At 59.4% G+C, this 27,646-nt stretch overlaps 1 protein-coding gene across 2 annotated transcripts in view; it reads right to left on the minus strand.

Moving 5' to 3' along the window:
* The window catches only part of PALM (paralemmin), a 260,286-nt gene that overhangs the window by 49,532 nt on the left and 183,108 nt on the right, over positions 1 to 27,646 (minus strand). For both annotated transcript variants that reach the window (XM_086946734.1, XM_086946735.1), the window contains exon 4: positions 125 to 255. In XM_086946734.1, coding sequence (XP_086802860.1) covers positions 125 to 255 — 131 coding nt within the window. The remainder of the gene's footprint in view (positions 1 to 124; positions 256 to 27,646) is intronic.

The following is a 27,646-nucleotide window of genomic DNA, read 5'->3' on the forward strand; positions in this document are numbered from 1 at the left end:
GTCTCTACCCACCGCCTCCAGGCACTACAGTGTCCCCTCTGTGTCCACCCCCGCCATCAAGTGTCACATGATCCCGTAGCATTCCTCCTGGGACACCCTAGTCTGCGCCCCTGCACCCCGGTACCTCTGAATGGAGTCTTCCAGTTCCTTGGCCTTCATTTCATCCTCCTGAATCTGCTTCTTCATCGCTTCGTCTTCTTCGGAGGCTGATGAAGGGGTGCCTTCCATCAGCCATCGCTCGCGCAGGGCCTTGGACTGCAAAAGAGAAAGAGCCTGGTCACTGGGCGCCATCTTGTCGCTCTCTCACACTAGAGAAGGGTGTGTGACGTCAACTTCCAACGCTTCTCCAGTGCAAGGTTCAAATCCCCAAAACTCTTCAGAGTCGAGGTTATGCCTCCATCTACACCCCATCCTGTATTCTGAAGTTGGGGTACTACATTGAGAATTAGAGAGCCCCTTGCAGGTGTGTGGGTGAGCCACACTGGAAGGCGCAGTCATGCACAGTGAGGCTCAAAACAATGTCTTGTGTCCCCTGAAATGTTTCTGCACAAACCCCCAAATGCTCTAAAACCTCCCGCTGCAACGTGGAAGACCCCCGTGTATGCCCCTCTCCAGTCTGCAGTGAGACTGGAAGTGCATCATGGCTAAGTGCACAGTCCACTCCGAGCCCATCAGCTGCTCCACAAAGGCCATTACCTCTCTCTGAAAGTCAGCAATCCTTGCAGACAGCAGCCCATTAGTATTCCTGGTTCCTGCTGACACATGTCTTAACCCCCACCACTCCCTCCCCCACACTGAAGCCAACGCCCTGTCACCAAAGCCACTGGGGTGGGCAGGAGTGGAGGCCAGACCTGTGAGCGTTGCCTCCAAGGGGTTCACGTTTATTGTACGGTAACACTTCTATAGCGCTTTCATAGCTCTTGCTAAGGACCAGGGGCGGCTGGTGACATTTGAAAGTGGTGAGGCGTAAACTAATTTGCATATTGCACTGCAGCGAGCGAGCGCAGCGAGCGAGCCCGAACCACCTTGCATCCATCCATACATCATTCATGCATCCACCCATCCATCCATCCATCCACCCACCCACCCATCCTGCATCCATACATCATTCATTCATGCATCCACCCATCCATCCATCCACCCATCCATCATCCATCCTGCATCCATTAATTCATCCACCCATCCATCCATCCATCCTGCATCCATCATTCATTCAGGCATCCACCCATCCATCCACCCACCCATCCATCCTGCATCCATCATTCATTCATGCATCCACCCACCCATCCATCCTGCATCCATCATTCATTCATGCATCCACCCATCCATCCATCCTGCATCCATCCTGCATCCATCCTGCATCCATCATTCATTCATGTATCCACCCATCCATCCACCCACCCATCCATCCTGCATCCATCCTGCATCCATCATTCATTCATGCATCCACCCATCCATCCATCCACCCATCCATCCACCAATTCTGCATCCATCCTGCATCCATCATTCATTCATGCATCCACCCATCCATCCATCCTGCATCCATCATTCATTCATGCATCCACCCATCCATCCATCCACCCATCCATCCATCCATCCACCCATCCATCCTGCATCCATCATTCATTCATGCACCCATCCATCCATCCACCCATCCATTCTGCATCCATCATTCATTCATCCACCCACCCATCCATCAATCCATCCACCCATCCATCCTGCATCCATCCTGCATCCATCATTCATTCATGCATCCACCCACCCATCCATCCATCCTGCATCCATCATTCATTCATGCATGAGGGCATACCGATATGTTGTGGGTATTAAATTGCTTAATAAACGACAATATTGGAATTAGAATTAGTAGAGGGGATCTTATGTTATCATTACACCTGTCAAATGACTGCATTGTTACTTCATTCAGTGTGTTTAAGAGTTTAGTGAAAAACGTTTTCTGCACAGGAAAATGTATGTTTATTTCGGTTTTCATACTTTTACAGACTGTCTTCCTCTGTTCTAAGTGAAATCTTTTTGTCATCTGCCTGGGGCTTCTTATCTCGTGCTCTGGGAAGTGCGGGCGGGTTTTCTACACAGTAATATAAGGCCACAATTGTTATATGGGGCCTCCTCCTGGCATAACTTGTGGATTCGCCTCACAGAAGCTGCTCACTTCCACCTAGCCTTTCAGCCTCTGCTTAGATGTATTTGTATAGTGTATACAAGCGCACAGGCTACCCACAGACCATGGAAGCTTGTAGTACAATCACAGCTTCCTTTCAAAATTTGCGAAAACTGATAATCACCCGACTCCAGGTTGACTTCAACACACTTTTTTTTCGCAGTGGGTTCCCCGTCCTGTGTGAAGTCAGGCGAGGTATGCGCTGTTGTGCTCAACGCCGCAGGAGGTCTGAGCTGAGACACTGCTGGTGCTGTGCTTGTTTCTATGTAGAGGGCCTCCTGGCGCTGAGACACTAACAGTCAGGATCAGCGCAATGTGTCTGATAGAGACAGTGCTCAGGAGCGCGGCCGGAGCTCCCGGACTTGTGTTCCCCTCTCACCCCACCTCGCCGTGGCAATAACTCAATGCCTTTTTTGAACCACCTTTTCAGTATATTTGCCACAAACACATTTCCACATGAAACACAGCACGTGTGCCCTACGCCATTGGCAGCAGAGTGGTTGAAGTGACAGGAGTTGACTGACCAGCCAATCCTGGGGCTGTATGCCAAGATTGGATGGGGGGCACCATGACTCCTCGCCCAGTCGCCCTGTGTAACCCCGGGGGCTGCGGCACGCCCCCTGGTCCTCTCTCTAAGGGGGAATTCACAGGAAAACGATCTGCGCATGCGCGGGCATGCTTGTGCCCAAAAATACACTTGCGCAGCTGCAGGCCCATCCTCCCCCCCCGCGCCCCCCCCCCCCTTGCGCACTCCGGGAAAGTCGGGTGTCTCCCGGTTTCCCGGCCGGCAGATAGCGCAATTTTTTAAAATATTTGTATTTGCCTTTTACTGACGACGCGGTAGGTCCATGGGGCTTAGTGGGGCTACGCCCCTACGCCCCAATGGACGCACCGCGCCTGTTAAGGACCCAAAGCACTTTCTTGAAGGGCGCACAGGGTAGTCAGTCACTGTGTTTGTAGTGCGTGGGCGGGAGGAGGCGCAGCTAGGTGGCAGATCTGGCAGGCAGGGGCGGATTCTCCATAGGGTCCTGGGGCTGCGCCCCCTGAAAATATTTCCTTCACATTCCTGTACAAATATTAAGTAGATCGATTTATCTAGAGATAAGATTGTATCACTAAACAAATCGATGTATTTAACTCTGGGCTGTCTGTCCCAGGCTGCCTGCCCCGCCTCCCTCTGAAGCAGGAGGCTGAAGCCAGGCAGTAAAGCAAGTTTTTGAACTGTGACGCACGACGGGGGGCTTACTGTTCTAAAGCCCTTTATAAGGAATCATCGACGTTGTCGTCTATGGCAGCATCTACGATAGGCCAGTAACACTTTCAGCGTCATGGTTTGGGGGGCTGGTGTCATGGTTTGGGGGGCTGGTGTCATGGTTTGGGGGGCTGGTGTCATGGTTTGGGGGGCTGGTGTCTCCAGCCCAGTGTGAGAGCAGCCATCAGTCATTCACAGTCAGAGACCCCGCCCTTTCCCATTCGTCACACAAGGGACTAAATGCATGCACACGCGCTTTACTGCCTTGTTCTCGGTAGTGATAAGTGTTAGAATGCTAATCTTATGTTATACATATTGTGCTGAGACCCCTGCTTACGCTAACCTCCCCCACTGTGACACCCCGGCCCTGGCTGCACGTCGCTGGCCCTGTTAGAAGTGGAGCTGCGGCATTTGTTCACCACAAGATTGATCCGAAAGATGGACAGGCCAGGGTCCAAATATCAGGGCCAAATACAAAGCGAGAGAGCTGTGCTTACAGAAAAGAGAGTTATTTACTGTAGGACCTGTCGTCATGCTCTTCACAACATTAAGGCCAAACACATGGATGAATTTACTAACAATGAGTGTTAAAAACTTTAGGGCGATGCATGTCAGCGATTTAGTTCCTCTCTTATTTGAAGTTTTACGTAATCTTAGGCCCCTCCAGGGTCAGCCATTTAATCAAGGTGTGTTTCTTTCTTTATATTTGTTTCTGTGCAAACTTTCAGCTGTGCAGGTGTTTATCAGGGGCTTTGATTGAGCGCTGAAGCCGAGCAAAGTGTCTGTCAGTGGGTTGGCCTCTCTGCAGAGCACACGGAACAACGGTCTTCTATTTTGCAATTCTGTGAAAATGTGTGTGAAGGGAGTGCACAGATGGCAAAATATTTACAGGGCAAAAGCAAAAGTAAATAAATTGCTTCAATGTGAGTGTGTTTGGAAGTGGTGAAGTGAGGGGGATGCAAGAAGTGCATTTGGGGACGAGTGAAAAGAGGGCGCTGAAGAGGAAAGAGGGGTGGTTGAATGTGTGCAGATCTTTTTTCAATGTTTTTCTCTGGAGGAGGTTCCAGCCTGGGACCCATATTTGTCCATTAAGCTTGCCCGCGTCACTCACTACATAAAAATTATACCAAACTTTCACGCCTCACCACTTTCACATTTTACTGCCCGCCACTGCTAGCAGGGTTGGTTTCTAATGTGGTTGTGGTTGGAAAGCAGTGTGAGGGTCAGATCACAAGCAGCACGTGCAGCGCCAGGCTGCGGACAGCAGTGTACCCTGGGGCACACAAGTGGGCATAGGAAAGCAGTGTGAGGGTCAGATCACAAGCAGCACGCGCAGCGCCAGGCTGCGGACAGCAGTGTACCCTGGGGCACACAAGTGGGCATAGGAAAGCAGTGTGAGGGTCAGATCACAAGCAGCACGCGCAGCGATACGCTGCGGACAGCAGTGTACCCTGGGGCACACAAGTGGGCATAGGAAAGCAGTGTGAGGGTCAGATCACAAGCAGCACGCGCAGCGCCAGGCTGCGGACAGCAGTGTACACTAGGGCACACAAGTGGGCATAGGAAAGCAGTGTGAGGGTGAGATCACAAGCAGCACGCGCGGCGCCAGGCTGCGGACAGCAGTGTACCCTGGGGCACACAAGTGGGCATAGGAAAGCAGTGTGAGGGTCAGATCACAAGCAGCACGCGCAGCGCCAGGCTGCGGACAGCAGTGTACACTGGGGCACACAAGTGGGCATAGGAAAGCAGTGTGAGGGTCAGATCACAAGCAGCACGCGCAGCGATACGCTGCGGACAGCAGTGTACCCTGGGGCACACAAGTGGGCATAGGAAAGCAGTGTGAGGGTCAGATCACAAGCAGCACGCGCAGCGCCAGGCTGCGGACAGCAGTGTACACTGGGGCACACAAGTGGGCATAGGAAAGCAGTGTGAGGGTCAGATCACAAGCAGCACGCGCAGCGCCAGGCTGCGAACAGCAGTGTACCCTGGGGCACACAAGTGGGCATAGGAAAGCAGTGTGAGGGTCGGATCACAAGCAGCACGCGCAGCACCAGGCTGCGGACAGCAGTGTACCCTGGGGCACACAAGTGGGCATAGGAAAGCAGTGTGAGGGTCAGATCACAAGCAGCACGCGCAGCGCCAGGCTGCGGACAGCAGTGTACACTGGGGCACACAAGTGGGCATAGGAAAGCAGTGTGAGGGTCAGATCACAAGCACCACGCGCAGCGCCAGGCTGCGGACAGCAGTGTACCCTGGGGCACACAAGAGGGCATAGGAAAGCAGTGTGAGGGTCAGATCACAAGCACCACGCGCAGCGCCAGGCTGCGGACAGCAGTGTACCCTGGGGCACACAAGTGGGCATAGGAAAGCAGTGTGAGGGTCAGATCACAAGCAGCACGCGCAGCGCCAGGCTGCGGACAGCAGTGTACACTGGGGCACACAAGTGGGCATAGGAAAGCAGTGTGAGGGTCAGATCACAAGCAGCACGCGCAGCGCCAGGCTGCGGACAGCAGTGTACCCTGGGGCACACAAGTGGGCATAGGAAAGCAGTGTGCGGGTCAGATCACAAGCAGCACGCGCAGCGCCAGGCTGCGGACAGCAGTGTACACTGGGGCACACAAGTGGGCATAGGAAAGCAGTGTGAGGGTCAGATCACAAGCAGCACGCGCAGCGCCAGGCTGCGGACAGCAGTGTACACTAGGGCACACAAGTGGGCATAGGAAAGCAGTGTGAGGGTCAGATCACAAGCAGCACGCGCAGCGCCAGGCTGCGGACAGCAGTGTACACTGGGGCACACAAGTGGGCATAGGAAAGCAGTGTGAGGGTCAGATCACAAGCAGCACGCGCAGCGCCAGGCTGCGGACAGCAGTGTACCCTGGGGCACACAAGTGGGCATAGGAAAGCAGTGTGAGGGTCAGATCACAAGCAGCACGCGCAGCGATACGCTGCGGACAGCAGTGTACCCTGGTCACACAAGTGGGCATAGGAAAGCAGTGTGAGGGTCAGATCACAAGCAGCACGTGCAGCGCCAGGCTGCGGACAGCAGTGTACCCTGGGGCACACAAGTGGGCATAGGAAAGCAGTGTGAGGGTCAGATCACAAGCAGCACGCGCAGCGCCAGGCTGCGGACAGCAGTGTACCCTGGGGCACACAAGTGGGCATAGGAAAGCAGTGTGAGGGTCAGATCACAAGCAGCACGTGCAGCGCCAGGCTGCGGACAGCAGCGTACACTGGGGCACACAAGTGGGCATAGGAAAGCAGTGTGAGGGTCAAATCACAAGCAGCACGCGCAGCGCCAGGCTGCGGACAGCAGCGTACACTGGGGCACACAAGTGGGCATAGGAAAGCAGCGTGAGGGTCAGATCACAAGCAGCACGTGCAGCGCCAGGCTGCGGACAGCAGCGTACCCTGGGGCACACAAGTGGGCATAGGAAAGCAGTGTGAGGGTCAGATCACAAGCAGCACACGCAGCGCCAGGCTGCGGACAGCAGTGTACCCTAGGGCACACAAGTGGGCATAGGAAAGCAGTGTGAGGGTCAGATCACAAGCAGCACGAGCAGCACCAGGCTGCGGACAGCAGTGTACCCTGGGGCACACAAGTGGGCATAGGAAAGCAGTGTGAGGGTCAGATCACAAGCAGCACGCGCAGCGCCAGGCTGCGGACAGCAGTGTACCCTGGGGCACACAAGTGGGCATAGGAAAGCAGTGTGAGGGTCAGATCACAAGCAGCACGCGCAGCGCCAGGCTGCGGACAGCAGTGTACACTGGGGCACACAAGTGGGCATAGGAAAGCAGTGTGAGGGTCAGATCACAAGCAGCACGCGCAGCGCCAGGCTGCGGACAGCAGCGTACACTGGGGCACACAAGTGGGCATAGGAAAGCAGTGTGAGGGTCAGATCACAAGCAGCACGCGCAGCGCCAGGCTGCGGACAGCAGTGTACACTGGGGCACACAAGTGGGCATAGGAAAGCAGTGTGAGGGTCAGATCACAAGCAGCACGCGCAGCGCCAGGCTGCGGACAGCAGTGTACCCTGGGGCACACAAGTGGGCATAGGAAAGCAGTGTGAGGGTCAGATCACAAGCAGCACGTGCAGCGCCAGGCTGCGGACAGCAGTGTACCCTGGGGCACACAAGTGGGCATAGGAGAGCAGTGTGAGGGTCAGATCACAAGCAGCACGCGCAGCGCCAGGCTGCGGACAGCAGTGTACACTGGGGCACACAAGTGGGCATAGGAAAGCAGCATGAGGGTCAGATCACAAGCAGCACGCGCAGCGCCAGGCTGCGGACAGCAGTGTACACTGGGGCACACAAGTGGGCATAGGAAAGCAGTGTGAGGGTCAGATCACAAGCAGCACGCGCAGCGCCAGGCTGCGGACAGAAGTGTACCCTGGGGCACACAAGTGGGCATAGGAAAGCAGTGTGAGGGTCAGATCACAAGCAGCACACGCAGCGCCAGGCTGCGAACAGCAGTGTACCCTGGGGCACACAAGTGGGCATAGGAAAGCAGTGTGAGGGTCAGATCACAAGCAGCACGCGCAGCGCCAGGCTGCGGACAGCAGTGTACCCTGGTCACACAAGTGGGCATAGGAAAGCAGTGTGAGGGTCAGATCACAAGCAGCACGCGCAGCGCCAGGCTGCGGACAGCAGTGTACACTGGGGCACACAAGTGGGCATAGGAAAGCAGTGTGAGGGTCAGATCACAAGCAGCACGCGCAGCGCCAGGCTGCGGACAGCAGCGTACACTGGGGCACACAAGTGGGCATAGGAAAGCAGTGTGAGGGTCAGATCACAAGCAGCACGCGCAGCGCCAGGCTGCGGACAGCAGCGTAACCTGGGGCACACAAGTGGGCATAGGAAAGCAGTGTGAGGGTCAGATCACAAGCAGCACGCGCAGCGCCAGGCTGCGGACAGCAGTGTACCCTGGGGCACACAAGTGGGCATAGGAAAGCAGTGTGAGGGTGAGATCACAAGCAGCACGCGCGGTGCCAGGCTGCGGACAGCAGTGTACCCTGGGGCACACAAGTGGGCATAGGAAAGCAGTGTGAGGGTCAGATCACAAGCAGCACACGCAGCGCCAGGCTGCGGACAGCAGTGTACACTGGGGCACACAAGTGGGCATAGGAAAGCAGTGTGAGGGTCAGATCACAAGCAGCACTCGCAGCGCCAGGCTGCGGACAGCAGCGTACACTGGGGCACACAAGTGGGCATAGAAAAGCAGTGTGAGGGTCAGACCACAAGCAGCACGCGCAGCGCCAGGCTGCGGACAGCAGCGTACACTGGGGCACACAAGTGGGCATAGGAAAGCAGTGTGAGGGTCAGATCACAAGCAGCACGCGCAGCGCCAGGCTGCGGACAGCAGCGTACCCTGGGGCACACAAGTGGGCATAGGAAAGCAGTGTGAGGGTCAGATCACAAGCAGCACGCGCAGCGCCAGGCTGCGGACAGCAGTGTACCCTGGGGCACACAAGTGGGCATAGGAAAGCAGTGTGAGGGTCAGATCACAAGCAGCACGCGCAGCGCCAGGCTGCGGACAGCAGTGTACACTGGGGCACACAAGTGGGCATAGGAAAGCAGTGTGAGGGTCAGATCACAAGCAGCACGCGCAGCGCCAGGCTGCGGACAGCAGTGTACCCTGGGGCACACAAGTGGGCATAGGAAAGCAGTGTGAGGGTCAGATCACAAGCAGCACGCGCAGCGCCAGGCTGCGGACAGCAGTGTACCCTGGTCACACAAGTGGGCATAGGAAAGCAGTGTGAGGGTCAGATCACAAGCAGCACGCGCAGCGCCAGGCTGCGGACAGCAGTGTACACTGGGGCACACAAGTGGGCATAGGAAAGCAGTGTGAGGGTCAGATCACAAGCAGCACGCGCAGCGCCAGGCTGCGGACAGCAGTGTACCCTGGGGCACACAAGTGGGCATAGGAAAGCAGTGTGAGGGTCAGATCACAAGCAGCACGCGCAGCGCCAGGCTGCGGACAGCAGTGTACCCTGGTCACACAAGTGGGCATAGGAAAGCAGTGTGAGGGTCAGATCACAAGCAGCACGCGCAGCGCCAGGCTGCGGACAGCAGTGTACCCTGGGGCACACAAGTGGGCGTAGGAAAGCAGTGTGAGGGTCAGATCACAAGCAGCACGTGCAGCGCCAGGCTGCGGACAGCAGCGTAAACTGGGGCACACAAGTGGTTGTAGGAAAGCAGTGTGAGGGTCAGATCACAAGCAGCACGCGCAGCGCCAGGCTGCGGACAGCAGTGTACCCTGGGGCACACAAGTGGGCATAGGAAAGCAGTGTGAGGGTCAGATCACAAGCAGCACGCGCAGCGCCAGGCTGCGGACAGCAGCGTACACTGGGGCACACAAGTGGGCATAGGAAAGCAGTGTGAGGGTCAGATCACAAGCAGCACGCGCAGCGCCAGGCTGCGGACAGCAGTGTACACTAGGGCACACAAGTGGGCATAGGAAAGCAGTGTGAGGGTCAGATCACAAGCAGCACGCGCAGCACCAGGCTGCGGACAGCAGTGTACCCTGGGGCACACTAGTGGGCATAGGAAAGCAGTGTGAGGGTCAGATCACAAGCAGCACGCGCAGCGCCAGGCTGCGGACAGCAGCGTACACTGGGGCACACAAGTGGGCATAGGAAAGCAGTGTGAGGGTCAGATCACAAGCAGCACGCGCAGCGCCAGGCTGCGGACAGCAGCGTACACTGGGGCACACAAGTGGGCATAGGAAAGCAGTGTGAGGGTCAGATCACAAGCAGCACGCGCAGCGCCAGGCTGCGGACAGCAGTGTACACTGGGGCACACAAGTGGGCATAGGAAAGCAGTGTGAGGGTCAGATCACAAGCAGCACTCGCAGCGCCAGGCTGCGGACAGCAGTGTACACTGGGGCACACAAGTGGGCATAGGAAAGCAGTGTGAGGGTCAGATCACAAGCAGCACGCGCAGCGCCAGGCTGCGGACAGCAGTGTACCCTGGTCACACAAGTGGGCATAGGAAAGCAGTGTGAGGGTCAGATCACAAGCAGCACGCGCAGCGCCAGGCTGCGGACAGCAGTGTACCCTGGGGCACACAAGTGGGCATAGGAAAGCAGTGTGAGGGTCAGATCGCAAGCAGCACGCGCAGCGCCAGGCTGCGGACAGCAGTGTACACTGGGGCACACAAGTGGGCATAGGAAAGCAGTGTGAGGGTCAGATCACAAGCAGCACGCGCAGCGCCAGGCTGCGGACAGCAGTGTATCCTGGGGCACACAAGTGGGCATAGGAAAGCAGTGTGAGGGTCAGATCACAAGCAGCACGCGCAGCGCCAGGCTGCGGACAGCAGTGTACACTGGGGCACACAAGTGGGCATAGGAAAGCAGTGTGAGGGTCAGATCACAAGCAGCACGTGCAGCGCCAGGCTGCGGACAGCAGTGTACCCTGGGGCACACAAGTGGGCATAGGAAAGCAGTGTGAGGGTCAGATCACGAGCAGCACGCTCAGCGCCAGGCTGCGGACAGCAGTGTACACTGGGGCACACAAGTGGGCATAGGAAAGCAGTGTGAGGGTCAGATCACAAGCAGCACGCGCAGCGCCAGGCTGCGGACAGCAGCGTACACTGGGGCACACAAGTGGGCATAGGAAAGCAGTGTGAGGGTCAGATCACGAGCAGCACGCGCAGCGCCAGGCTGCGGACAGCAGTGTACACTGGGGCACACAAGTGGGCATAGGAAAGCAGTGTGAGGGTCTGATCACGAGCAGCACGAGCAGCGCCAGGCTGCGGACAGCAGTGTACACTGGGGCACACAAGTGGGCATAGGAAAGCAGTGTGAGGGTCAGATCACGAGCAGCACGTGCAGCGCCAGGCTGCGGACAGCAGCGTACACTGGGGCACACAAGTGGTTGTAGGAAAGCAGTGTGAGGGTCAGATCACAAGCAGCACGCGCAGCCCCAGGCTGCGGACAGCAGTGTATACTGGGGCACACAAGTGGGCATAGGAAAGCAGTGTGAGGGTCAGATCACAAGCAGCACGCGCAGCGCCAGGCTGCGGACAGCAGTGTACCCTGGTCACACAAGTGGGCATAGGAAAGCAGTGTGAGGGTCAGATCACAAGCAGCACGCGCAGCGCCAGGCAGCGGACAGCAGCGTACACTGGGGCACACAAGTGGGCATAGGAAAGCAGTGTGAGGGTCAGATCACAAGCAGCACGCGCAGCGCCAGGCAGCGGACAGCAGCGTACCCTGGGGCACACAAGTGGGCATAGGAAAGCAGTGTGAGGGTCAGATCACAAGCAGCACGCGCAGCGCCAGGCTGCGGACAGCAGTGTACCCTGGGGCACACAAGTGGGCATATGAAAGCAGTGTGAGGGTCAGATCACAAGCAGCACGCGCAGCGCCAGGCTGCGGACAGCAGTGTACCCTGGGGCACACAAGTGGGCATAGGAAAGCAGTGTGAGGGTCAGATCACAAGCAGCACGCGCAGCGCCAGGCTGCGGACAGCAGCGTACACTGGGGCACACAAGTGGGCATAGGAAAGCAGTGTGAGGGTCAGATCACAAGCAGCACGCGCAGCGCCAGGCTGCGGACAGCAGCGTACACTAGGGCACACAAGTGGGCATAGGAAAGCAGTGTGAGGGTCAGATCACAAGCAGCACGCGCGGCGCCAGGCTGCGGACAGCAGTGTACCCTGGGGCACACAAGTGGGCATAGGAAAGCAGTGTGAGGGTCAGATCACAAGCAGCACGTGCGGCACCAGGCTGCGGACAGCAGTGTACCCTGGGGCACACAAGTGGGCATAGGAAAGCAGTGTGAGGGTCAGATCACAAGCAGCACGTGCAGCGCCAGGCTGCGGACAGCAGTGTACACTGGGGCACACAAGTGGGCATAGGAAAGCAGTGTGAGGGTCAGATCACAAGCAGCACGCGCAGCGCCAGGCTGCGGACAGCAGTGTACACTGGGGCACACAAGTGGGCATAGGAAAGCAGTGCGAGGGTCAGATCACAAGCAGCACGTGCAGCGCCAGGCTGCGGACAGCAGTGTACCCTGGTCACACAAGTGGGCATAGGAAAGCAGTGTGAGGGTCAGATCACAAGCAGCATGCGCAGCGCCAGGCTGCGGACAGCAGTGTACCCTGGGGCACACAAGTGGGCATAGGAAAGCAGCGTGAGGGTCAGATCACAAGCAGCACGCGCAGCGCCAGGCTGCGAACAGCAGTGTACACTGGGGCACACAAGTGGGCATAGGAAAGCAGTGTGAGGGTCAGATCACAAGCAGCATGCGCAGCGCCAGGCTGCGGACAGCAGTGTACACTGGGGCACACAAGTGGGCATAGGAAAGCAGCGTGAGGGTCAGATCACAAGCAGCACGCGCAGCGCCAGGCTGCGGACAGCAGTGTACACGGGGGCACACAAGTGGGCATAGGAAAGCAGCGTGAGGGTCAGATCACAAGCAGCACGCGCAGCGCCAGGCTGCGGACAGCAGTGTACACTGGGGCACACAAGTGGGCATAGGAAAGCAGTGTGAGGGTCAGATCACAAGCAGCACGCGCAGCGCCAGGCTGCGGACAGCAGTGTACACTGGGGCACACAAGTGGGCATAGGAAAGCAGTGTGAGGGTCAGATCACAAGCAGCACGCGCAGCGCCAGGCTGCGGACAGCAGTGTACACTAGGGCACACAAGTGGGCATAGGAAAGCAGTGTGAGGGTCAGATCACAAGCAGCACGCGCAGCGCCAGGCTGCGGACAGCAGTGTACACTGGGGCACACAAGTGGGCATAGGAAAGCAGTGTGAGGGTCAGATCACAAGCAGCACGCGCAGCGCCAGGCTGCGGACCGCAGTGTACACTAGGGCACACAAGTGGGCATAGGAAAGCAGTGTGAGGGTCAGATCACAAGCAGCACGCGCAGCGCCAGGCTGCGGACAGCAGCGTACACTGGGGCACACAAGTGGGCATAGGAAAGCAGTGTGAGGGTCAGATCACAAGCAGCACTCGCAGCGTCAGGCTGCGGACAGCAGTGTACACTGGGGCACACAAGTGGGCATAGGAAAGCAGTGTGAGGGTCAGATCACAAGCAGCACGCGCAGCGCCAGGCTGCGGACAGCAGTGTACACTAGGGCACACAAGTGGGCATAGGAAAGCAGTGTGAGGGTCAGATCACAAGCAGCACGCGCAGCGCAAGGCTGCGGACAGCAGCGTACCCTGGGGCACACAAGTGGGCATAGGAAAGCAGTGTGAGGGTCAGATCACAAGCAGCACTCGCAGCGTCAGGCTGCGGACAGCAGCGTACACTGGGGCACACAAGTGGGCATAGGAAAGCAGTGTGAGGGTCAGATCACAAGCAGCACGCGCAGCGTCAGGCTGCGGACAGCAGTGTACACTGGGGCACACAAGTGGGCATAGGAAAGCAGTGTGAGGGTCAGATCACAAGCAGCACGCGCAGCGCCAGGCTGCGGACAGCAGTGTACCCTGGGGCACACAAGTGGGCATAGGAAAGCAGTGTGAGGGTCAGATCACAAGCAGCACGCGCAGCGCCAGGCTGCAGACAGCAGTGTACCCTGGGGCACACAAGTGGGCATAGGAAAGCAGTGTGAGGGTCAGATCACAAGCAGCACGCGCAGCGCCAGGCTGCGGACAGCAGTGTACCCTGGGGCACACAAGTGGGCATAGGAAAGCAGTGTGAGGGTCAGATCACAAGCAGCACGCGCAGCGCCAGGCTGCGGACAGCAGCGTACACTGGGGCACACAAGTGGGCATAGGAAAGCAGTGTGAGGGTCAGATCACAAGCAGCACGCGCAGCGCCAGGCTGCGGACAGCAGCGTACACTGGGGCACACAAGTGGGCATAGGAAAGCAGTGTGAGGGTCAGATCACAAGCAGCACGCGCAGCGCCAGGCTGCGGACAGCAGTGTACCCTGGGGCACACAAGTGGGCATAGGAAAGCAGTGTGAGGGTCAGATCACAAGCAGCACGCGCAGCGCCAGGCTGCAGACAGCAGTGTACCCTGGTCACACAAGTGGGCATAGGAAAGCAGTGTGAGGGTCAGATCACAAGCAGCACGCGCAGCGCCAGGCTGCGGACAGCAGCGTACACTGGGGCACACAAGTGGGCATAGGAAAGCAGTGTGAGGGTCAGATCACAAGCAGCACGCGCAGCACCAGGCTGCGGACAGCAGTGTACCCTGGGGCACACAAGTGGGCATAGGAAAGCAGTGTGAGGGTCAGATCACAAGCAGCACGCGCAGCGCCAGGCTGCGGACCGCAGTGTACACTAGGGCACACAAGTGGGCATAGGAAAGCAGTGTGAGGGTCAGATCACAAGCAGCACGCGCAGCGCCAGGCTGCGGACAGCAGTGTACCCTGGGGCACACAAGTGGGCATAGGAAAGCAGTGTGAGGGTCAGATCACAAGCAGCACGCGCAGCGCCAGGCTGCGGACAGCAGTGTACCCTGGGGCACACAAGTGGGCATAGGAAAGCAGTGTGAGGGTCAGATCACAAGCAGCACGCGCAGCGCCAGGCTGCGGACAGCAGCGTACACTGGGGCACACAAGTGGGCATAGGAAAGCAGTGTGAGGGTCAGATCACAAGCAGCACGCGCAGCGCCAGGCTGCGGACAGCAGCGTACCCTGGGGCACACAAGTGGGCATAGGAAAGCAGTGTGAGGGTCAGATCACAAGCAGCACGCGCAGCGCCAGGCTGCGGACAGCAGCGTACACTGGGGCACACAAGTGGGCATAGGAAAGCAGTGTGAGGGTCAGATCACAAGCAGCACGCGCAGCGCCAGGCTGCGGACAGCAGTGTACACTGGGGCACACAAGTGGGCATAGGAAAGCAGTGTGAGGGTCAGATCACAAGCAGCACGCGCAGCGCCAGGCTGCGGACAGCAGTGTACACTAGGGCACACAAGTGGGCATAGGAAAGCAGTGTGAGGGTCAGATCACAAGCAGCACGCGCAGCGCCAGGCTGCGGACAGCAGTGTACACTGGGGCACACAAGTGGGCATAGGAAAGCAGTGTGAGGGTCAGATCACAAGCAGCACGCGCAGCGCCAGGCTGCGGACCGCAGTGTACACTAGGGCACACAAGTGGGCATAGGAAAGCAGTGTGAGGGTCAGATCACAAGCAGCACGCGCAGCGCCAGGCTGCGGACAGCAGCGTACACTGGGGCACACAAGTGGGCATAGGAAAGCAGTGTGAGGGTCAGATCACAAGCAGCACTCGCAGCGTCAGGCTGCGGACAGCAGTGTACACTGGGGCACACAAGTGGGCATAGGAAAGCAGTGTGAGGGTCAGATCACAAGCAGCACGCGCAGCGCCAGGCTGCGGACAGCAGTGTACACTAGGGCACACAAGTGGGCATAGGAAAGCAGTGTGAGGGTCAGATCACAAGCAGCACGCGCAGCGCCAGGCTGCGGACAGCAGCGTACCCTGGGGCACACAAGTGGGCATAGGAAAGCAGTGTGAGGGTCAGATCACAAGCAGCACTCGCAGCGTCAGGCTGCGGACAGCAGCGTACACTGGGGCACACAAGTGGGCATAGGAAAGCAGTGTGAGGGTCAGATCACAAGCAGCACGCGCAGCGCCAGGCTGCGGACAGCAGTGTACACTGGGGCACACAAGTGGGCATAGGAAAGCAGTGTGAGGGTCAGATCACAAGCAGCACGCGCAGCGCCAGGCTGCGGACAGCAGTGTACCCTGGGGCACACAAGTGGGCATAGGAAAGCAGTGTGAGGGTCAGATCACAAGCAGCACGCGCAGCGCCAGGCTGCAGACAGCAGTGTACCCTGGTCACACAAGTGGGCATAGGAAAGCAGTGTGAGGGTCAGATCACAAGCAGCACGCGCAGCGCCAGGCTGCGGACAGCAGTGTACCCTGGGGCACACAAGTGGGCATAGGAAAGCAGTGTGAGGGTCAGATCACAAGCAGCACGCGCAGCGCCAGGCTGCGGACAGCAGTGTACCCTGGGGCACACAAGTGGGCATAGGAAAGCAGTGTGAGGGTCAGATCACAAGCAGCACGCGCAGCGCCAGGCTGCGGACAGCAGCGTACACTGGGGCACACAAGTGGGCATAGGAAAGCAGTGTGAGGGTCAGATCACAAGCAGCACGCGCAGCGCCAGGCTGCGGACAGCAGCGTACACTGGGGCACACAAGTGGGCATAGGAAAGCAGTGTGAGGGTCAGATCACAAGCAGCACGCGCAGCGCCAGGCTGCGGACAGCAGTGTACCCTGGGGCACACAAGTGGGCATAGGAAAGCAGTGTGAGGGTCAGATCACAAGCAGCACGCGCAGCGCCAGGCTGCAGACAGCAGTGTACCCTGGTCACACAAGTGGGCATAGGAAAGCAGTGTGAGGGTCAGATCACAAGCAGCACGTGCAGCGCCAGGCTGCGGACAGCAGCGTACACTGGGGCACACAAGTGGGCATAGGAAAGCAGTGTGAGGGTCAGATCACAAGCAGCACGCGCAGCGCCAGGCTGCGGACAGCAGTGTACCCTGGGGCACACAAGTGGGCATAGGAAAGCAGTGTGAGGGTCAGATCACAAGCAGCACGCGCAGCGCCAGGCTGCGGACAGCAGTGTACCCTGGGGCACACAAGTGGGCATAGGAAAGCAGTGTGAGGGTCAGATCACAAGCAGCACGCGCAGCGCCAGGCTGCGGACCGCAGTGTACACTAGGGCACACAAGTGGGCATAGGAAAGCAGTGTGAGGGTCAGATCACAAGCAGCACGCGCAGCGCCAGGCTGCGGACAGCAGTGTACCCTGGGGCACACAAGTGGGCATAGGAAAGCAGTGTGAGGGTCAGATCACAAGCAGCACGCGCAGCGCCAGGCTGCGGACAGCAGCGTACCCTGGGGCACACAAGTGGGCATAGGAAAGCAGTGTGAGGGTCAGATCACAAGCAGCACGCGCAGCGCCAGGCTGCGGACAGCAGCGTACACTGGGGCACACAAGTGGGCATAGGAAAGCAGTGTGAGGGTCAGATCACAAGCAGCACGCGCAGCGCCAGGCTGCGGACAGCAGCGTACCCTGGGGCACACAAGTGGGCATAGGAAAGCAGTGTGAGGGTCAGATCACAAGCAGCACGCGCAGCGCCAGGCTGCGGACAGCAGCGTACACTGGGGCACACAAGTGGGCATAGGAAAGCAGTGTGAGGGTCAGATCACAAGCAGCACGCGCAGCGCCAGGCTGCGGACAGCAGCGTACCCTGGTCACACAAGTGGGCATAGGAAAGCAGTGTGAGGGTCAGATCACAAGCAGCACGCGCAGCGCCAGGCTGCGGACAGCAGTGTACACTGGGGCACACAAGTGGGCATAGGAAAGCAGTGTGAGGGTCAGATCACAAGCAGCACGCGCAGCGCCAGGCTGCGGACAGCAGTGTACCCTGGTCACACAAGTGGGCATAGGAAAGCAGTGTGAGGGTCAGATCACAAGCAGCACGCGCAGCGCCAGGCTGCGGACAGCAGTGTACACTGGGGCACACAAGTGGGCATAGGAAAGCAGTGTGAGGGTCAGATCACAAGCAGCACGCGCAGCGCCAGGCTGCGGACAGCAGTGTACCCTGGGGCACACAAGTGGGCATAGGAAAGCAGTGTGAGGGTCAGATCACAAGCAGCACGCGCAGCGCCAGGCTGCGGACAGCAGTGTACCCTGGGGCACACAAGTGGGCATAGGAAAGCAGTGTGAGGGTCAGATCACAAGCAGCACGCGCAGCGCCAGGCTGCGGACAGCAGCGTACACTGGGGCACACAAGTGGGCATAGGAAAGTAGTGTGAGGGTCAGATCACAAGCAGCACGCGCAGCGCCAGGCTGCGGACAGCAGTGTACCCTGGTCACACAAGTGGGCATAGGAAAGCAGTGTGAGGGTCAGATCACAAGCAGCACGCGCAGCGCCAGGCTGCGGACAGCAGTGTACCCTGGGGCACACAAGTGGGCATAGGAAAGCAGTGTGAGGGTCAGATCACAAGCAGCACGCCAGCGCCAGGCTGCGGACAGCAGTGTACCCTGGTCACACAAGTGGGCATAGGAAAGCAGTGTGAGGGTCAGATCACAAGCAGCACGCGCAGCGCCAGGCTGCGGACAGCAGCGTACACTGGGGCACACAAGTGGGCATAGGAAAGCAGTGTGAGGGTCAGATCACAAGCAGCACGCGCAGCGCCAGGCTGCGGACAGCAGTGTACCCTGGTCACACAAGTGGGCATAGGAAAGCAGTGTGAGGGTCAGATCACAAGCAGCAGGCGCAGCGCCAGGCTGCGGACAGCAGTGTACACTGGGGCACACAAGTGGGCATAGGAAAGCAGTGTGAGGGTCAGATCACAAGCAGCACGCGCAGCGCCAGGCTGCGGACAGCAGTGTACACTGGGGCACACAAGTGGGCATAGGAAAGCAGTGTGAGGGTCAGATCACAAGCAGCACGCGCAGCGCCAGGCTGCGGACAGCAGTGTACCCTGGGGCACACAAGTGGGCATAGGAAAGCAGTGTGAGGGTCAGATCACAAGCAGCACGCGCAGCGCCAGGCTGCGGACAGCAGTGTACCCTGGGGCACACAAGTGGGTATAGGAAAGCAGTGTGAGGGTCAGATCACAAGCAGCACGCGCAGCGCCAGGCTGCGGACAGCAGCGTACCCTGGGGCACACAAGTGGGCATAGGAAAGCAGTGTGAGGGTCAGATCACAAGCAGCACGCGCGGCGCCAGGCTGGGGACAGCAGCGTACCCTGGGGCACACAAGTGGGCATAGGAAAGCAGTGTGAGGGTGAGATCACAAGCAGCACGCGCGGCGCCAGGCTGCGGACAGCAGCGTACCCTGGGGCACACAAGTGGGCATAGGAAAGCAGTGTGAGGGTGAGATCACAAGCAGCACGCGCAGCGCCAGGCTGCGGACAGCAGTGTACACTGGGTCACACAAGTGGGCATAGGAAAGCAGTGTGAGGGTCAGATCACAAGCAGCACGCGCAGCGCCAGGCTGCGGACAGCAGTGTACACTGGGGCACACAAGTGGGCATAGGAAAGCAGTGTGAGGGTCAGATCACAAGCAGCACGCGCAGCGCCAGGCTGCGGACAGCAGTGTACACTGGGTCACACAAGTGGGCATAGGAAAGCAGTGTGAGGGTCAGATCACAAGCAGCACGCGCAGCGCCAGGCTGCGGACAGCAGTGTACCCTGGGGCACACAAGTGGGCATAGGAAAGCAGTGTGAGGGTCAGATCACAAGCAGCACGCGCAGCGCCAGGCTGCGGACAGCAGCGTACACTGGGGCACACAAGTGGGCATAGGAAAGCAGTGTGAGGGTCAGATCACAAGCAGCACGCGCAGCGCCAGGCTGCGGACAGCAGCGTACACTGGGGCACACAAGTGGGCATAGGAAAGCAGTGTGAGGGTCAGATCAGAAGCAGCACGCGCAGCGCCAGGCTGCGGACAGCAGCGTACACTGGGGCACACAAGTGGGCATAGGAAAGCAGTGTGAGGGTCAGATCAGAAGCAGCACGCGCAGCGCCAGGCTGCGGACAGCAGCGTACACTGGGGCACACAAGTGGGCATAGGAAAGCAGTGTGAGGGTCAGATCACAAGCAGCACGCGCAGCGCCAGGCTGCGGACAGCAGTGTACACTGGGGCACACAAGTGGGCATAGGAAAGCAGTGTGAGGGTCAGATCACAAGCAGCACGCGCAGCGCCAGGCTGCGGATAGCAGCGTACACTGGGGCACACAAGTGGGCATAGGAAAGCAGTGTGAGGGTCAGATCACAAGCAGCACACGCAGCGCCAGGCTGCGGACAGCAGCGTACCCTGGGGCACACAAGTGGGCATAGGAAAGCAGTGTGAGGGTCAGATCACAAGCAGCACGCGCAGCGCCAGGCTGCGGACAGCAGCGTACCCTGGGGCACACAAGTGGGCATAGGAAAGCAGTGTGAGGGTCAGATCACAAGCAGCACGAGCAGCGCCAGGCTGCGGACAGCAGTGTACCCTGGGCACACAAGTGGGCATAGGAAAGCAGTGTGAGGGTCAGATCACAAGCAGCACGCGCAGCGCCAGGCTGCGGACAGCAGTGTACCCTGGGGCACACAAGTGGGCATAGGAAAGCAGTGTGAGGGTCAGATCACAAGCAGCACGCGCAGCACCAGGCTGCGGACAGCAGTGTACCCTGGGGCACACAAGTGGGCATAGGAAAGCAGTGTGAGGGTCAGATCACAAGCAGCACGCGCAGCGCCAGGCTGCGGACAGCAGTGTACACTGGGGCACACAAGTGGGCATAGGAAAGCAGTGTGAGGGTCAGATCACAAGCAGCACGCGCAGCGCCAGGCTGCGGACAGCAGTGTACCCTGGGGCACACAAGTGGGCATAGGAAAGCAGTGTGAGGGTCAGATCACAAGCAGCACGCGCAGCGCCAGGCTGCGGACAGCAGTGTACACTGGGGCACACAAGTGGGCATAGGAAAGCAGTGTGAGGGTCAGATCACAAGCAGCACGCGCAGCGCCAGGCTGCGGACAGCAGTGTACCCTGGGGCACACAAGTGGGCATAGGAAAGCAGTGTGAGGGTCAGATCACAAGCAGCACGCGCAGCGCCAGGCTGCGGACAGCAGTGTACCCTGGGGCACACAAGTGGGCATAGGAAAGCAGTGTGAGGGTCAGATCACAAGCAGCACGCGCAGCGCCAGGCTGCGGACAGCAGTGTACACTGGGGCACACAAGTGGGCATAGGAAAGCAGTGTGAGGGTCAGATCACAAGCAGCACGCGCAGCGCCAGGCTGCGGACAGCAGTGTACACTGGGGCACACAAGTGGGCATAGGAAAGCAGTGTGAGGGTCAGATCACAAGCAGCACGCGCAGCGCCAGGCTGCGGACAGCAGTGTACCCTGGGGCACACAAGTGGGCATAGGAAAGCAGTGTGAGGGTCAGATCACAAGCAGCACGCGCAGCGCCAGGCTGCGGACAGCAGTGTACCCTGGGGCACACAAGTGGGCATAGGAAAGCAGTGTGAGGGTCAGATCACAAGCAGCACGAGCAGCACCAGGCTGCGGACAGCAGTGTACCCTGGGGCACACAAGTGGGCATAGGAAAGCAGTGTGAGGGTCAGATCACAAGCAGCACGCGCAGCGCCAGGCTGCGAACAGCAGTGTACACTGGGGCACACAAGTGGGCATAGGAAAGCAGTGTGAGGGTCAGATCAGAAGCAGCACGCGCAGCGCCAGGCTGCGGACAGCAGTGTACACTGGGGCACACAAGTGGGCATAGGAAAGCAGTGTGAGGGTCAGATCACAAGCAGCACGCGCAGCGCCAGGCTGCGGACAGCAGTGTACCCTGGGGCACACAAGTGGGCATAGGAAAGCAGTGTGAGGGTCAGATCACAAGCAGCAAGAGCAGCACCAGGCTGCGGACAGCAGTGTACCCTGGGGCACACAAGTGGGCATAGGAAAGCAGTGTGAGGGTCAGATCACAAGCAGCACGCGCAGCGCCAGGCTGCGGACAGCAGTGTACACTGGGGCACACAAGTGGGCATAGGAAAGCAGTGTGAGGGTCAGATCACAAGCAGAACGCGCAGCACCAGGCTGCGGACAGCAGTGTACCCTGGGGCACACAAGTGGGCATAGGAAAGCAGTGTGAGGGTCAGATCACAAGCAGCACGCGCAGCGCCAGGCTGCGGACAGCAGTGTACCCTGGGGCACACAAGTGGGCATAGGAAAGCAGTGTGAGGGTCAGATCACAAGCAGCACGCGCAGCACCAGGCTGCGGACAGCAGTGTACCCTGGGGCACACAAGTGGGCATAGGAAAGCAGTGTGAGGGTCAGATCACAAGCAGCACGCGCAGCGCCAGGCTGCGAACAGCAGTGTACACTGGGGCACACAAGTGGGCATAGGAAAGCAGTGTGAGGGTCAGATCAGAAGCAGCACGCGCAGCGCCAGGCTGCGGACAGCAGTGTACACTGGGGCACACAAGTGGGCATAGGAAAGCAGTGTGAGGGTCAGATCACAAGCAGCACGCGCAGCGCCAGGCTGCGGACAGCAGTGTACCCTGGGGCACACAAGTGGGCATAGGAAAGCAGTGTGAGGGTCAGATCACAAGCAGCACGCGCAGCGCCAGGCTGCGGACAGCAGTGTACCCTGGGGCACACAAGTGGGCATAGGAAAGCAGTGTGAGGGTCAGATCACAAGCAGCACGCGCAGCGCCAGGCTGCGGACAGCAGTGTACACTGGGGCACACAAGTGGGCATAGGAAAGCAGTGTGAGGGTCAGATCACAAGCAGCACGCGCAGCGCCAGGCTGCGGACAGCAGTGTACACTGGGGCACACAAGTGGGCATAGGAAAGCAGTGTGAGGGTGAGATCACAAGCAGCACGCGCAGCGCCAGGCTGCGGACAGCAGTGTACCCTGGGGCACACAAGTGGGCATAGGAAAGCAGTGTGAGGGTGAGATCACAAGCAGCACGCGCAGCGCCAGGCTGCGGACAGCAGTGTACCCTGGGGCACACAAGTGGGCATAGGAAAGCAGTGTGAGGGTGAGATCACAAGCAGCACGAGCAGCACCAGGCTGCGGACAGCAGTGTACCCTGGGGCACACAAGTGGGCATAGGAAAGCAGTGTGAGGGTCAGATCACAAGCAGCACGCGCAGCGCCAGGCTGCGAACAGCAGTGTACACTGGGGCACACAAGTGGGCATAGGAAAGCAGTGTGAGGGTCAGATCAGAAGCAGCACGCGCAGCGCCAGGCTGCGGACAGCAGTGTACACTGGGGCACACAAGTGGGCATAGGAAAGCAGTGTGAGGGTCAGATCAGAAGCAGCACGCGCAGCGCCAGGCTGCGGACAGCAGTGTACCCTGGGGCACACAAGTGGGCATAGGAAAGCAGTGTGAGGGTCAGATCAGAAGCAGCACGAGCAGCACCAGGCTGCGGACAGCAGTGTACCCTGGGGCACACAAGTGGGCATAGGAAAGCAGTGTGAGGGTCAGATCACAAGCAGCACGCGCAGCGCCAGGCTGCGGACAGCAGTGTACACTGGGGCACACAAGTGGGCATAGGAAAGCAGTGTGAGGGTCAGATCACAAGCAGAACGCGCAGCACCAGGCTGCGGACAGCAGTGTACCCTGGGGCACACAAGTGGGCATAGGAAAGCAGTGTGAGGGTCAGATCACAAGCAGCACGCGCAGCGCCAGGCTGCGGACAGCAGTGTACCCTGGGGCACACAAGTGGGCATAGGAAAGCAGTGTGAGGGTCAGATCACAAGCAGCACGTGCAGCACCAGGCTGCGGACAGCAGTGTACCCTGGGGCACACAAGTGGGCATAGGAAAGCAGTGTGAGGGTCAGATCACAAGCAGCACGCGCAGCGCCAGGCTGCGAACAGCAGTGTACACTGGGGCACACAAGTGGGCATAGGAAAGCAGTGTGAGGGTCAGATCACAAGCAGCACGCGCAGCGCCAGGCTGCGGACAGCAGTGTACACTGGGGCACACAAGTGGGCATAGGAAAGCAGTGTGAGGGTCAGATCACAAGCAGCACGCGCAGCGCCAGGCTGCGGACAGCAGTGTACCCTGGTCACACAAGTGGGCATAGGAAAGCAGTGTGAGGGTCAGATCACAAGCAGCACGCGCAGCGCCAGGCTGCGAACAGCAGTGTACACTGGGGCACACAAGTGGGCATAGGAAAGCAGTGTGAGGGTCAGATCACAAGCAGCACGCGCAGCGCCAGGCTGCGGACAGCAGTGTACACTGGGGCACACAAGTGGGCATAGGAAAGCAGTGTGAGGGTCAGATCACAAGCAGCACGCGCAGCGCCAGGCTGCGAACAGCAGTGTACACTGGGGCACACAAGTGGGCATAGGAAAGCAGTGTGAGGGTCAGATCACAAGCAGCACGCGCAGCGCCAGGCTGCGGACAGCAGTGTACCCTGGGGCACACAAGTGGGCATAGGAAAGCAGTGTGAGGGTCAGATCACAAGCAGCACGCGCAGCGCCAGGCTGCGGACAGCAGTGTACCCTGGGGCACACAAGTGGGCATAGGAAAGCAGTGTGAGGGTCAGATCACAAGCAGCACGCGCAGCGCCAGGCTGCGGACAGCAGTGTACCCTGGGGCACACAAGTGGGCATAGGAAAGCAGTGTGAGGGTCAGATCACAAGCAGCACGCGCAGCGCCAGGCTGCGGACAGCAGCGTACACTGGGGCACACAAGTGGGCATAGGAAAGCAGTGTGAGGGTCAGATCACAAGCAGCACGCGCAGCGCCAGGCTGCGGACAGCAGCGTACCCTGGGGCACACAAGTGGGCATAGGAAAGCAGTGTGAGGGTCAGATCACAAGCACCACGCGCAGCGCCAGGCTGCGGACAGCAGCGTACACTGGGGCACACAAGTGGGCATAGGAAAGCAGTGTGAGGGTCAGATCACAAGCAGCACGCGCAGCGCCAGGCTGCGGACAGCAGCGTACCCTGGTCACACAAGTGGGCATAGGAAAGCAGTGTGAGGGTCAGATCACAAGCAGCACGCGCAGCGCCAGGCTGCGGACAGCAGCGTACCCTGGGGCACACAAGTGGGCATAGGAAAGCAGTGTGAGGGTCAGATCACAAGCAGCACGCGCAGCGCCAGGCTGCGGACAGCAGCGTACACTGGGGCACACAAGTGGGCATAGGAAAGCAGTGTGAGGGTCAGATCACAAGCAGCACGCGCAGCGCCAGGCTGCGGACAGCAGCGTACACTGGGGCACACAAGTGGGCATAGGAAAGCAGTGTGAGGGTCAGATCACAAGCAGCACGCGCAGCGCCAGGCTGCGGACAGCAGCGTACACTGGGGCACACAAGTGGGCATAGGAAAGCAGTGTGAGGGTCAGATCACAAGCAGCACGCGCAGCGCCAGGCTGCGGACAGCAGCGTACACTGGGGCACACAAGTGGGCATAGGAAAGCAGTGTGAGGGTCAGATCACAAGCAGCACGCGCAGCGCCAGGCTGCGGACAGCAGCGTACACTGGGGCACACAAGTGGGCATAGGAAAGCAGTGTGAGGGTCAGATCACAAGCAGCACGCGCAGCGCCAGGCTGCGGACAGCAGCGTACACTGGGGCACACAAGTGGGCATAGGAAAGCAGTGTGAGGGTCAGATCACAAGCAGCACGCGCAGCGCCAGGCTGCGGACAGCAGCGTACCCTGGGGCACACAAGTGGGCATAGGAAAGCAGTGTGAGGGTCAGATCACAAGCAGCACGCGCAGCGCCAGGCTGCGGACAGCAGTGTACACTGGGGCACACAAGTGGGCATAGGAAAGCAGTGTGAGGGTCAGATCACAAGCAGCACGCGCAGCGCCAGGCTGCGAACAGCAGTGTACCCTGGGGCACACAAGTGCGCATAGGAAAGCAGTGTGAGGGTCAGATCACAAGCAGCACGCGCAGCGCCAGGCTGCGGACAGCAGTGTACCCTGGGGCACACAAGTGGGCATAGGAAAGCAGCGTGAGGGTCAGATCACAAGCAGCACGCGCAGCGCCAGGCTGCGGACAGCAGTGTACACTGGGGCACACAAGTGGGCATAGGAAAGCAGCGTGAGGGTCAGATCACAAGCAGCACGCGCAGCGCCAGGCTGCGGACAGCAGTGTACACTGGGGCACACAAGTGGGCATAGGAAAGCAGCGTGAGGGTCAGATCACAAGCAGCACGCGCAGCGCCAGGCTGCGGACAGCAGCGTACACTGGGGCACACAAGTGGGCATAGGAAAGCAGTGTGAGGGTCAGATCACAAGCAGCACGCGCAGCGCCAGGCTGCGGACAGCAGCGTACCCTGGGGCACACAAGTGGGCATAGGAAAGCAGTGTGAGGGTCAGATCACAAGCAGCACGCGCAGCGCCAGGCTGCGGACAGCAGCGTACACTGGGGCACACAAGTGGGCATAGGAAAGCAGCGTGAGGGTCAGATCACAAGCAGCACGCGCAGCGCCAGGCTGCGGACAGCAGTGTACACTGGGGCACACAAGTGGGCATAGGAAAGCAGCGCGAGGGTCAGATCACAAGCAGCACGCGCAGCGCCAGGCTGCGGACAGCAGTGTACACTGGGGCACACAAGTGGGCATAGGAAAGCAGCGCGAGGGTCAGATCACAAGCAGCACGCGCAGCGCCAGGCTGCGGACAGCAGTGTACACTGGGGCACACAAGTGGGCATAGGAAAGCAGTGCGAGGGTCAGATCACAAGCAGCACGCGCAGCGCCAGGCTGCGGACAGCAGTGTACCCTGGGGCACACAAGTGGGCATAGGAAAGCAGTGCGAGGGTCAGATCACAAGCAGCACGCGCAGCGCCAGGCTGCGGACAGCAGTGTACCCTGGGGCACACAAGTGGGCATAGGAAAGCAGTGTGAGGGTCAGATCACAAGCAGCACGCGCAGCGATACGCTGCGGACAGCAGTGTACCCTGGGGCACACAAGTGGGCATAGGAAAGCAGTGTGAGGGTCAGATCACAAGCAGCACGCGCAGCGCCAGGCTGCGGACAGCAGTGTACCCTGGGGCACACAAGTGGGCATAGGAAAGCAGTGTGAGGGTCAGATCACAAGCAGCACGCGCAGCGCCAGGCTGCGGACAGCAGTGTACACTGGGGCACACAAGTGGGCATAGGAAAGCAGTGTGAGGGTCAGATCACAAGCAGCACGCGCAGCGCCAGGCTGCGGACAGCAGTGTACCCTGGGGCACACAAGTGGGCATAGGAAAGCAGTGTGAGGGTCAGATCACAAGCAGCACGCGCAGCGCCAGGCTGCGGACAGCAGTGTACACTGGGGCACACAAGTGGGCATAGGAAAGCAGTGTGAGGGTCAGATCACAAGCAGCACGCGCAGCGCCAGGCTGCGGACAGCAGTGTACACTAGGGCACACAAGTGGGCATAGGAAAGCAGTGTGAGGGTCAGATCACAAGCAGCACGCGCAGCGCCAGGCTGCGGACAGCAGTGTACACTGGGGCACACAAGTGGGCATAGGAAAGCAGTGTGAGGGTCAGATCACAAGCAGCACGCGCAGCGCCAGGCTGCGGACAGCAGTGTACACTGGGGCACACAAGTGGGCATAGGAAAGCAGTGTGAGGGTCAGATCACAAGCAGCACGCGCAGCGCCAGGCTGCGGACAGCAGTGTACACTGGGGCACACAAGTGGGCATAGGAAAGCAGTGTGAGGGTCAGATCACAAGCAGCGCGCGCAGCGCCAGGCTGCGGACAGCAGTGTACCCTGGGGCACACAAGTGGGCATAGGAAAGCAGTGTGAGGGTCAGATCACAAGCAGCACGCGCAGCGCCAGGCTGCGGACAGCAGTG

The sequence above is a fragment of the Lissotriton vulgaris genome, chromosome 12, assembly GCF_964263255.1.
Source record: "Lissotriton vulgaris chromosome 12, aLisVul1.2, whole genome shotgun sequence".
Classification (NCBI taxonomy): Eukaryota; Metazoa; Chordata; class Amphibia; order Caudata; family Salamandridae; genus Lissotriton; species Lissotriton vulgaris.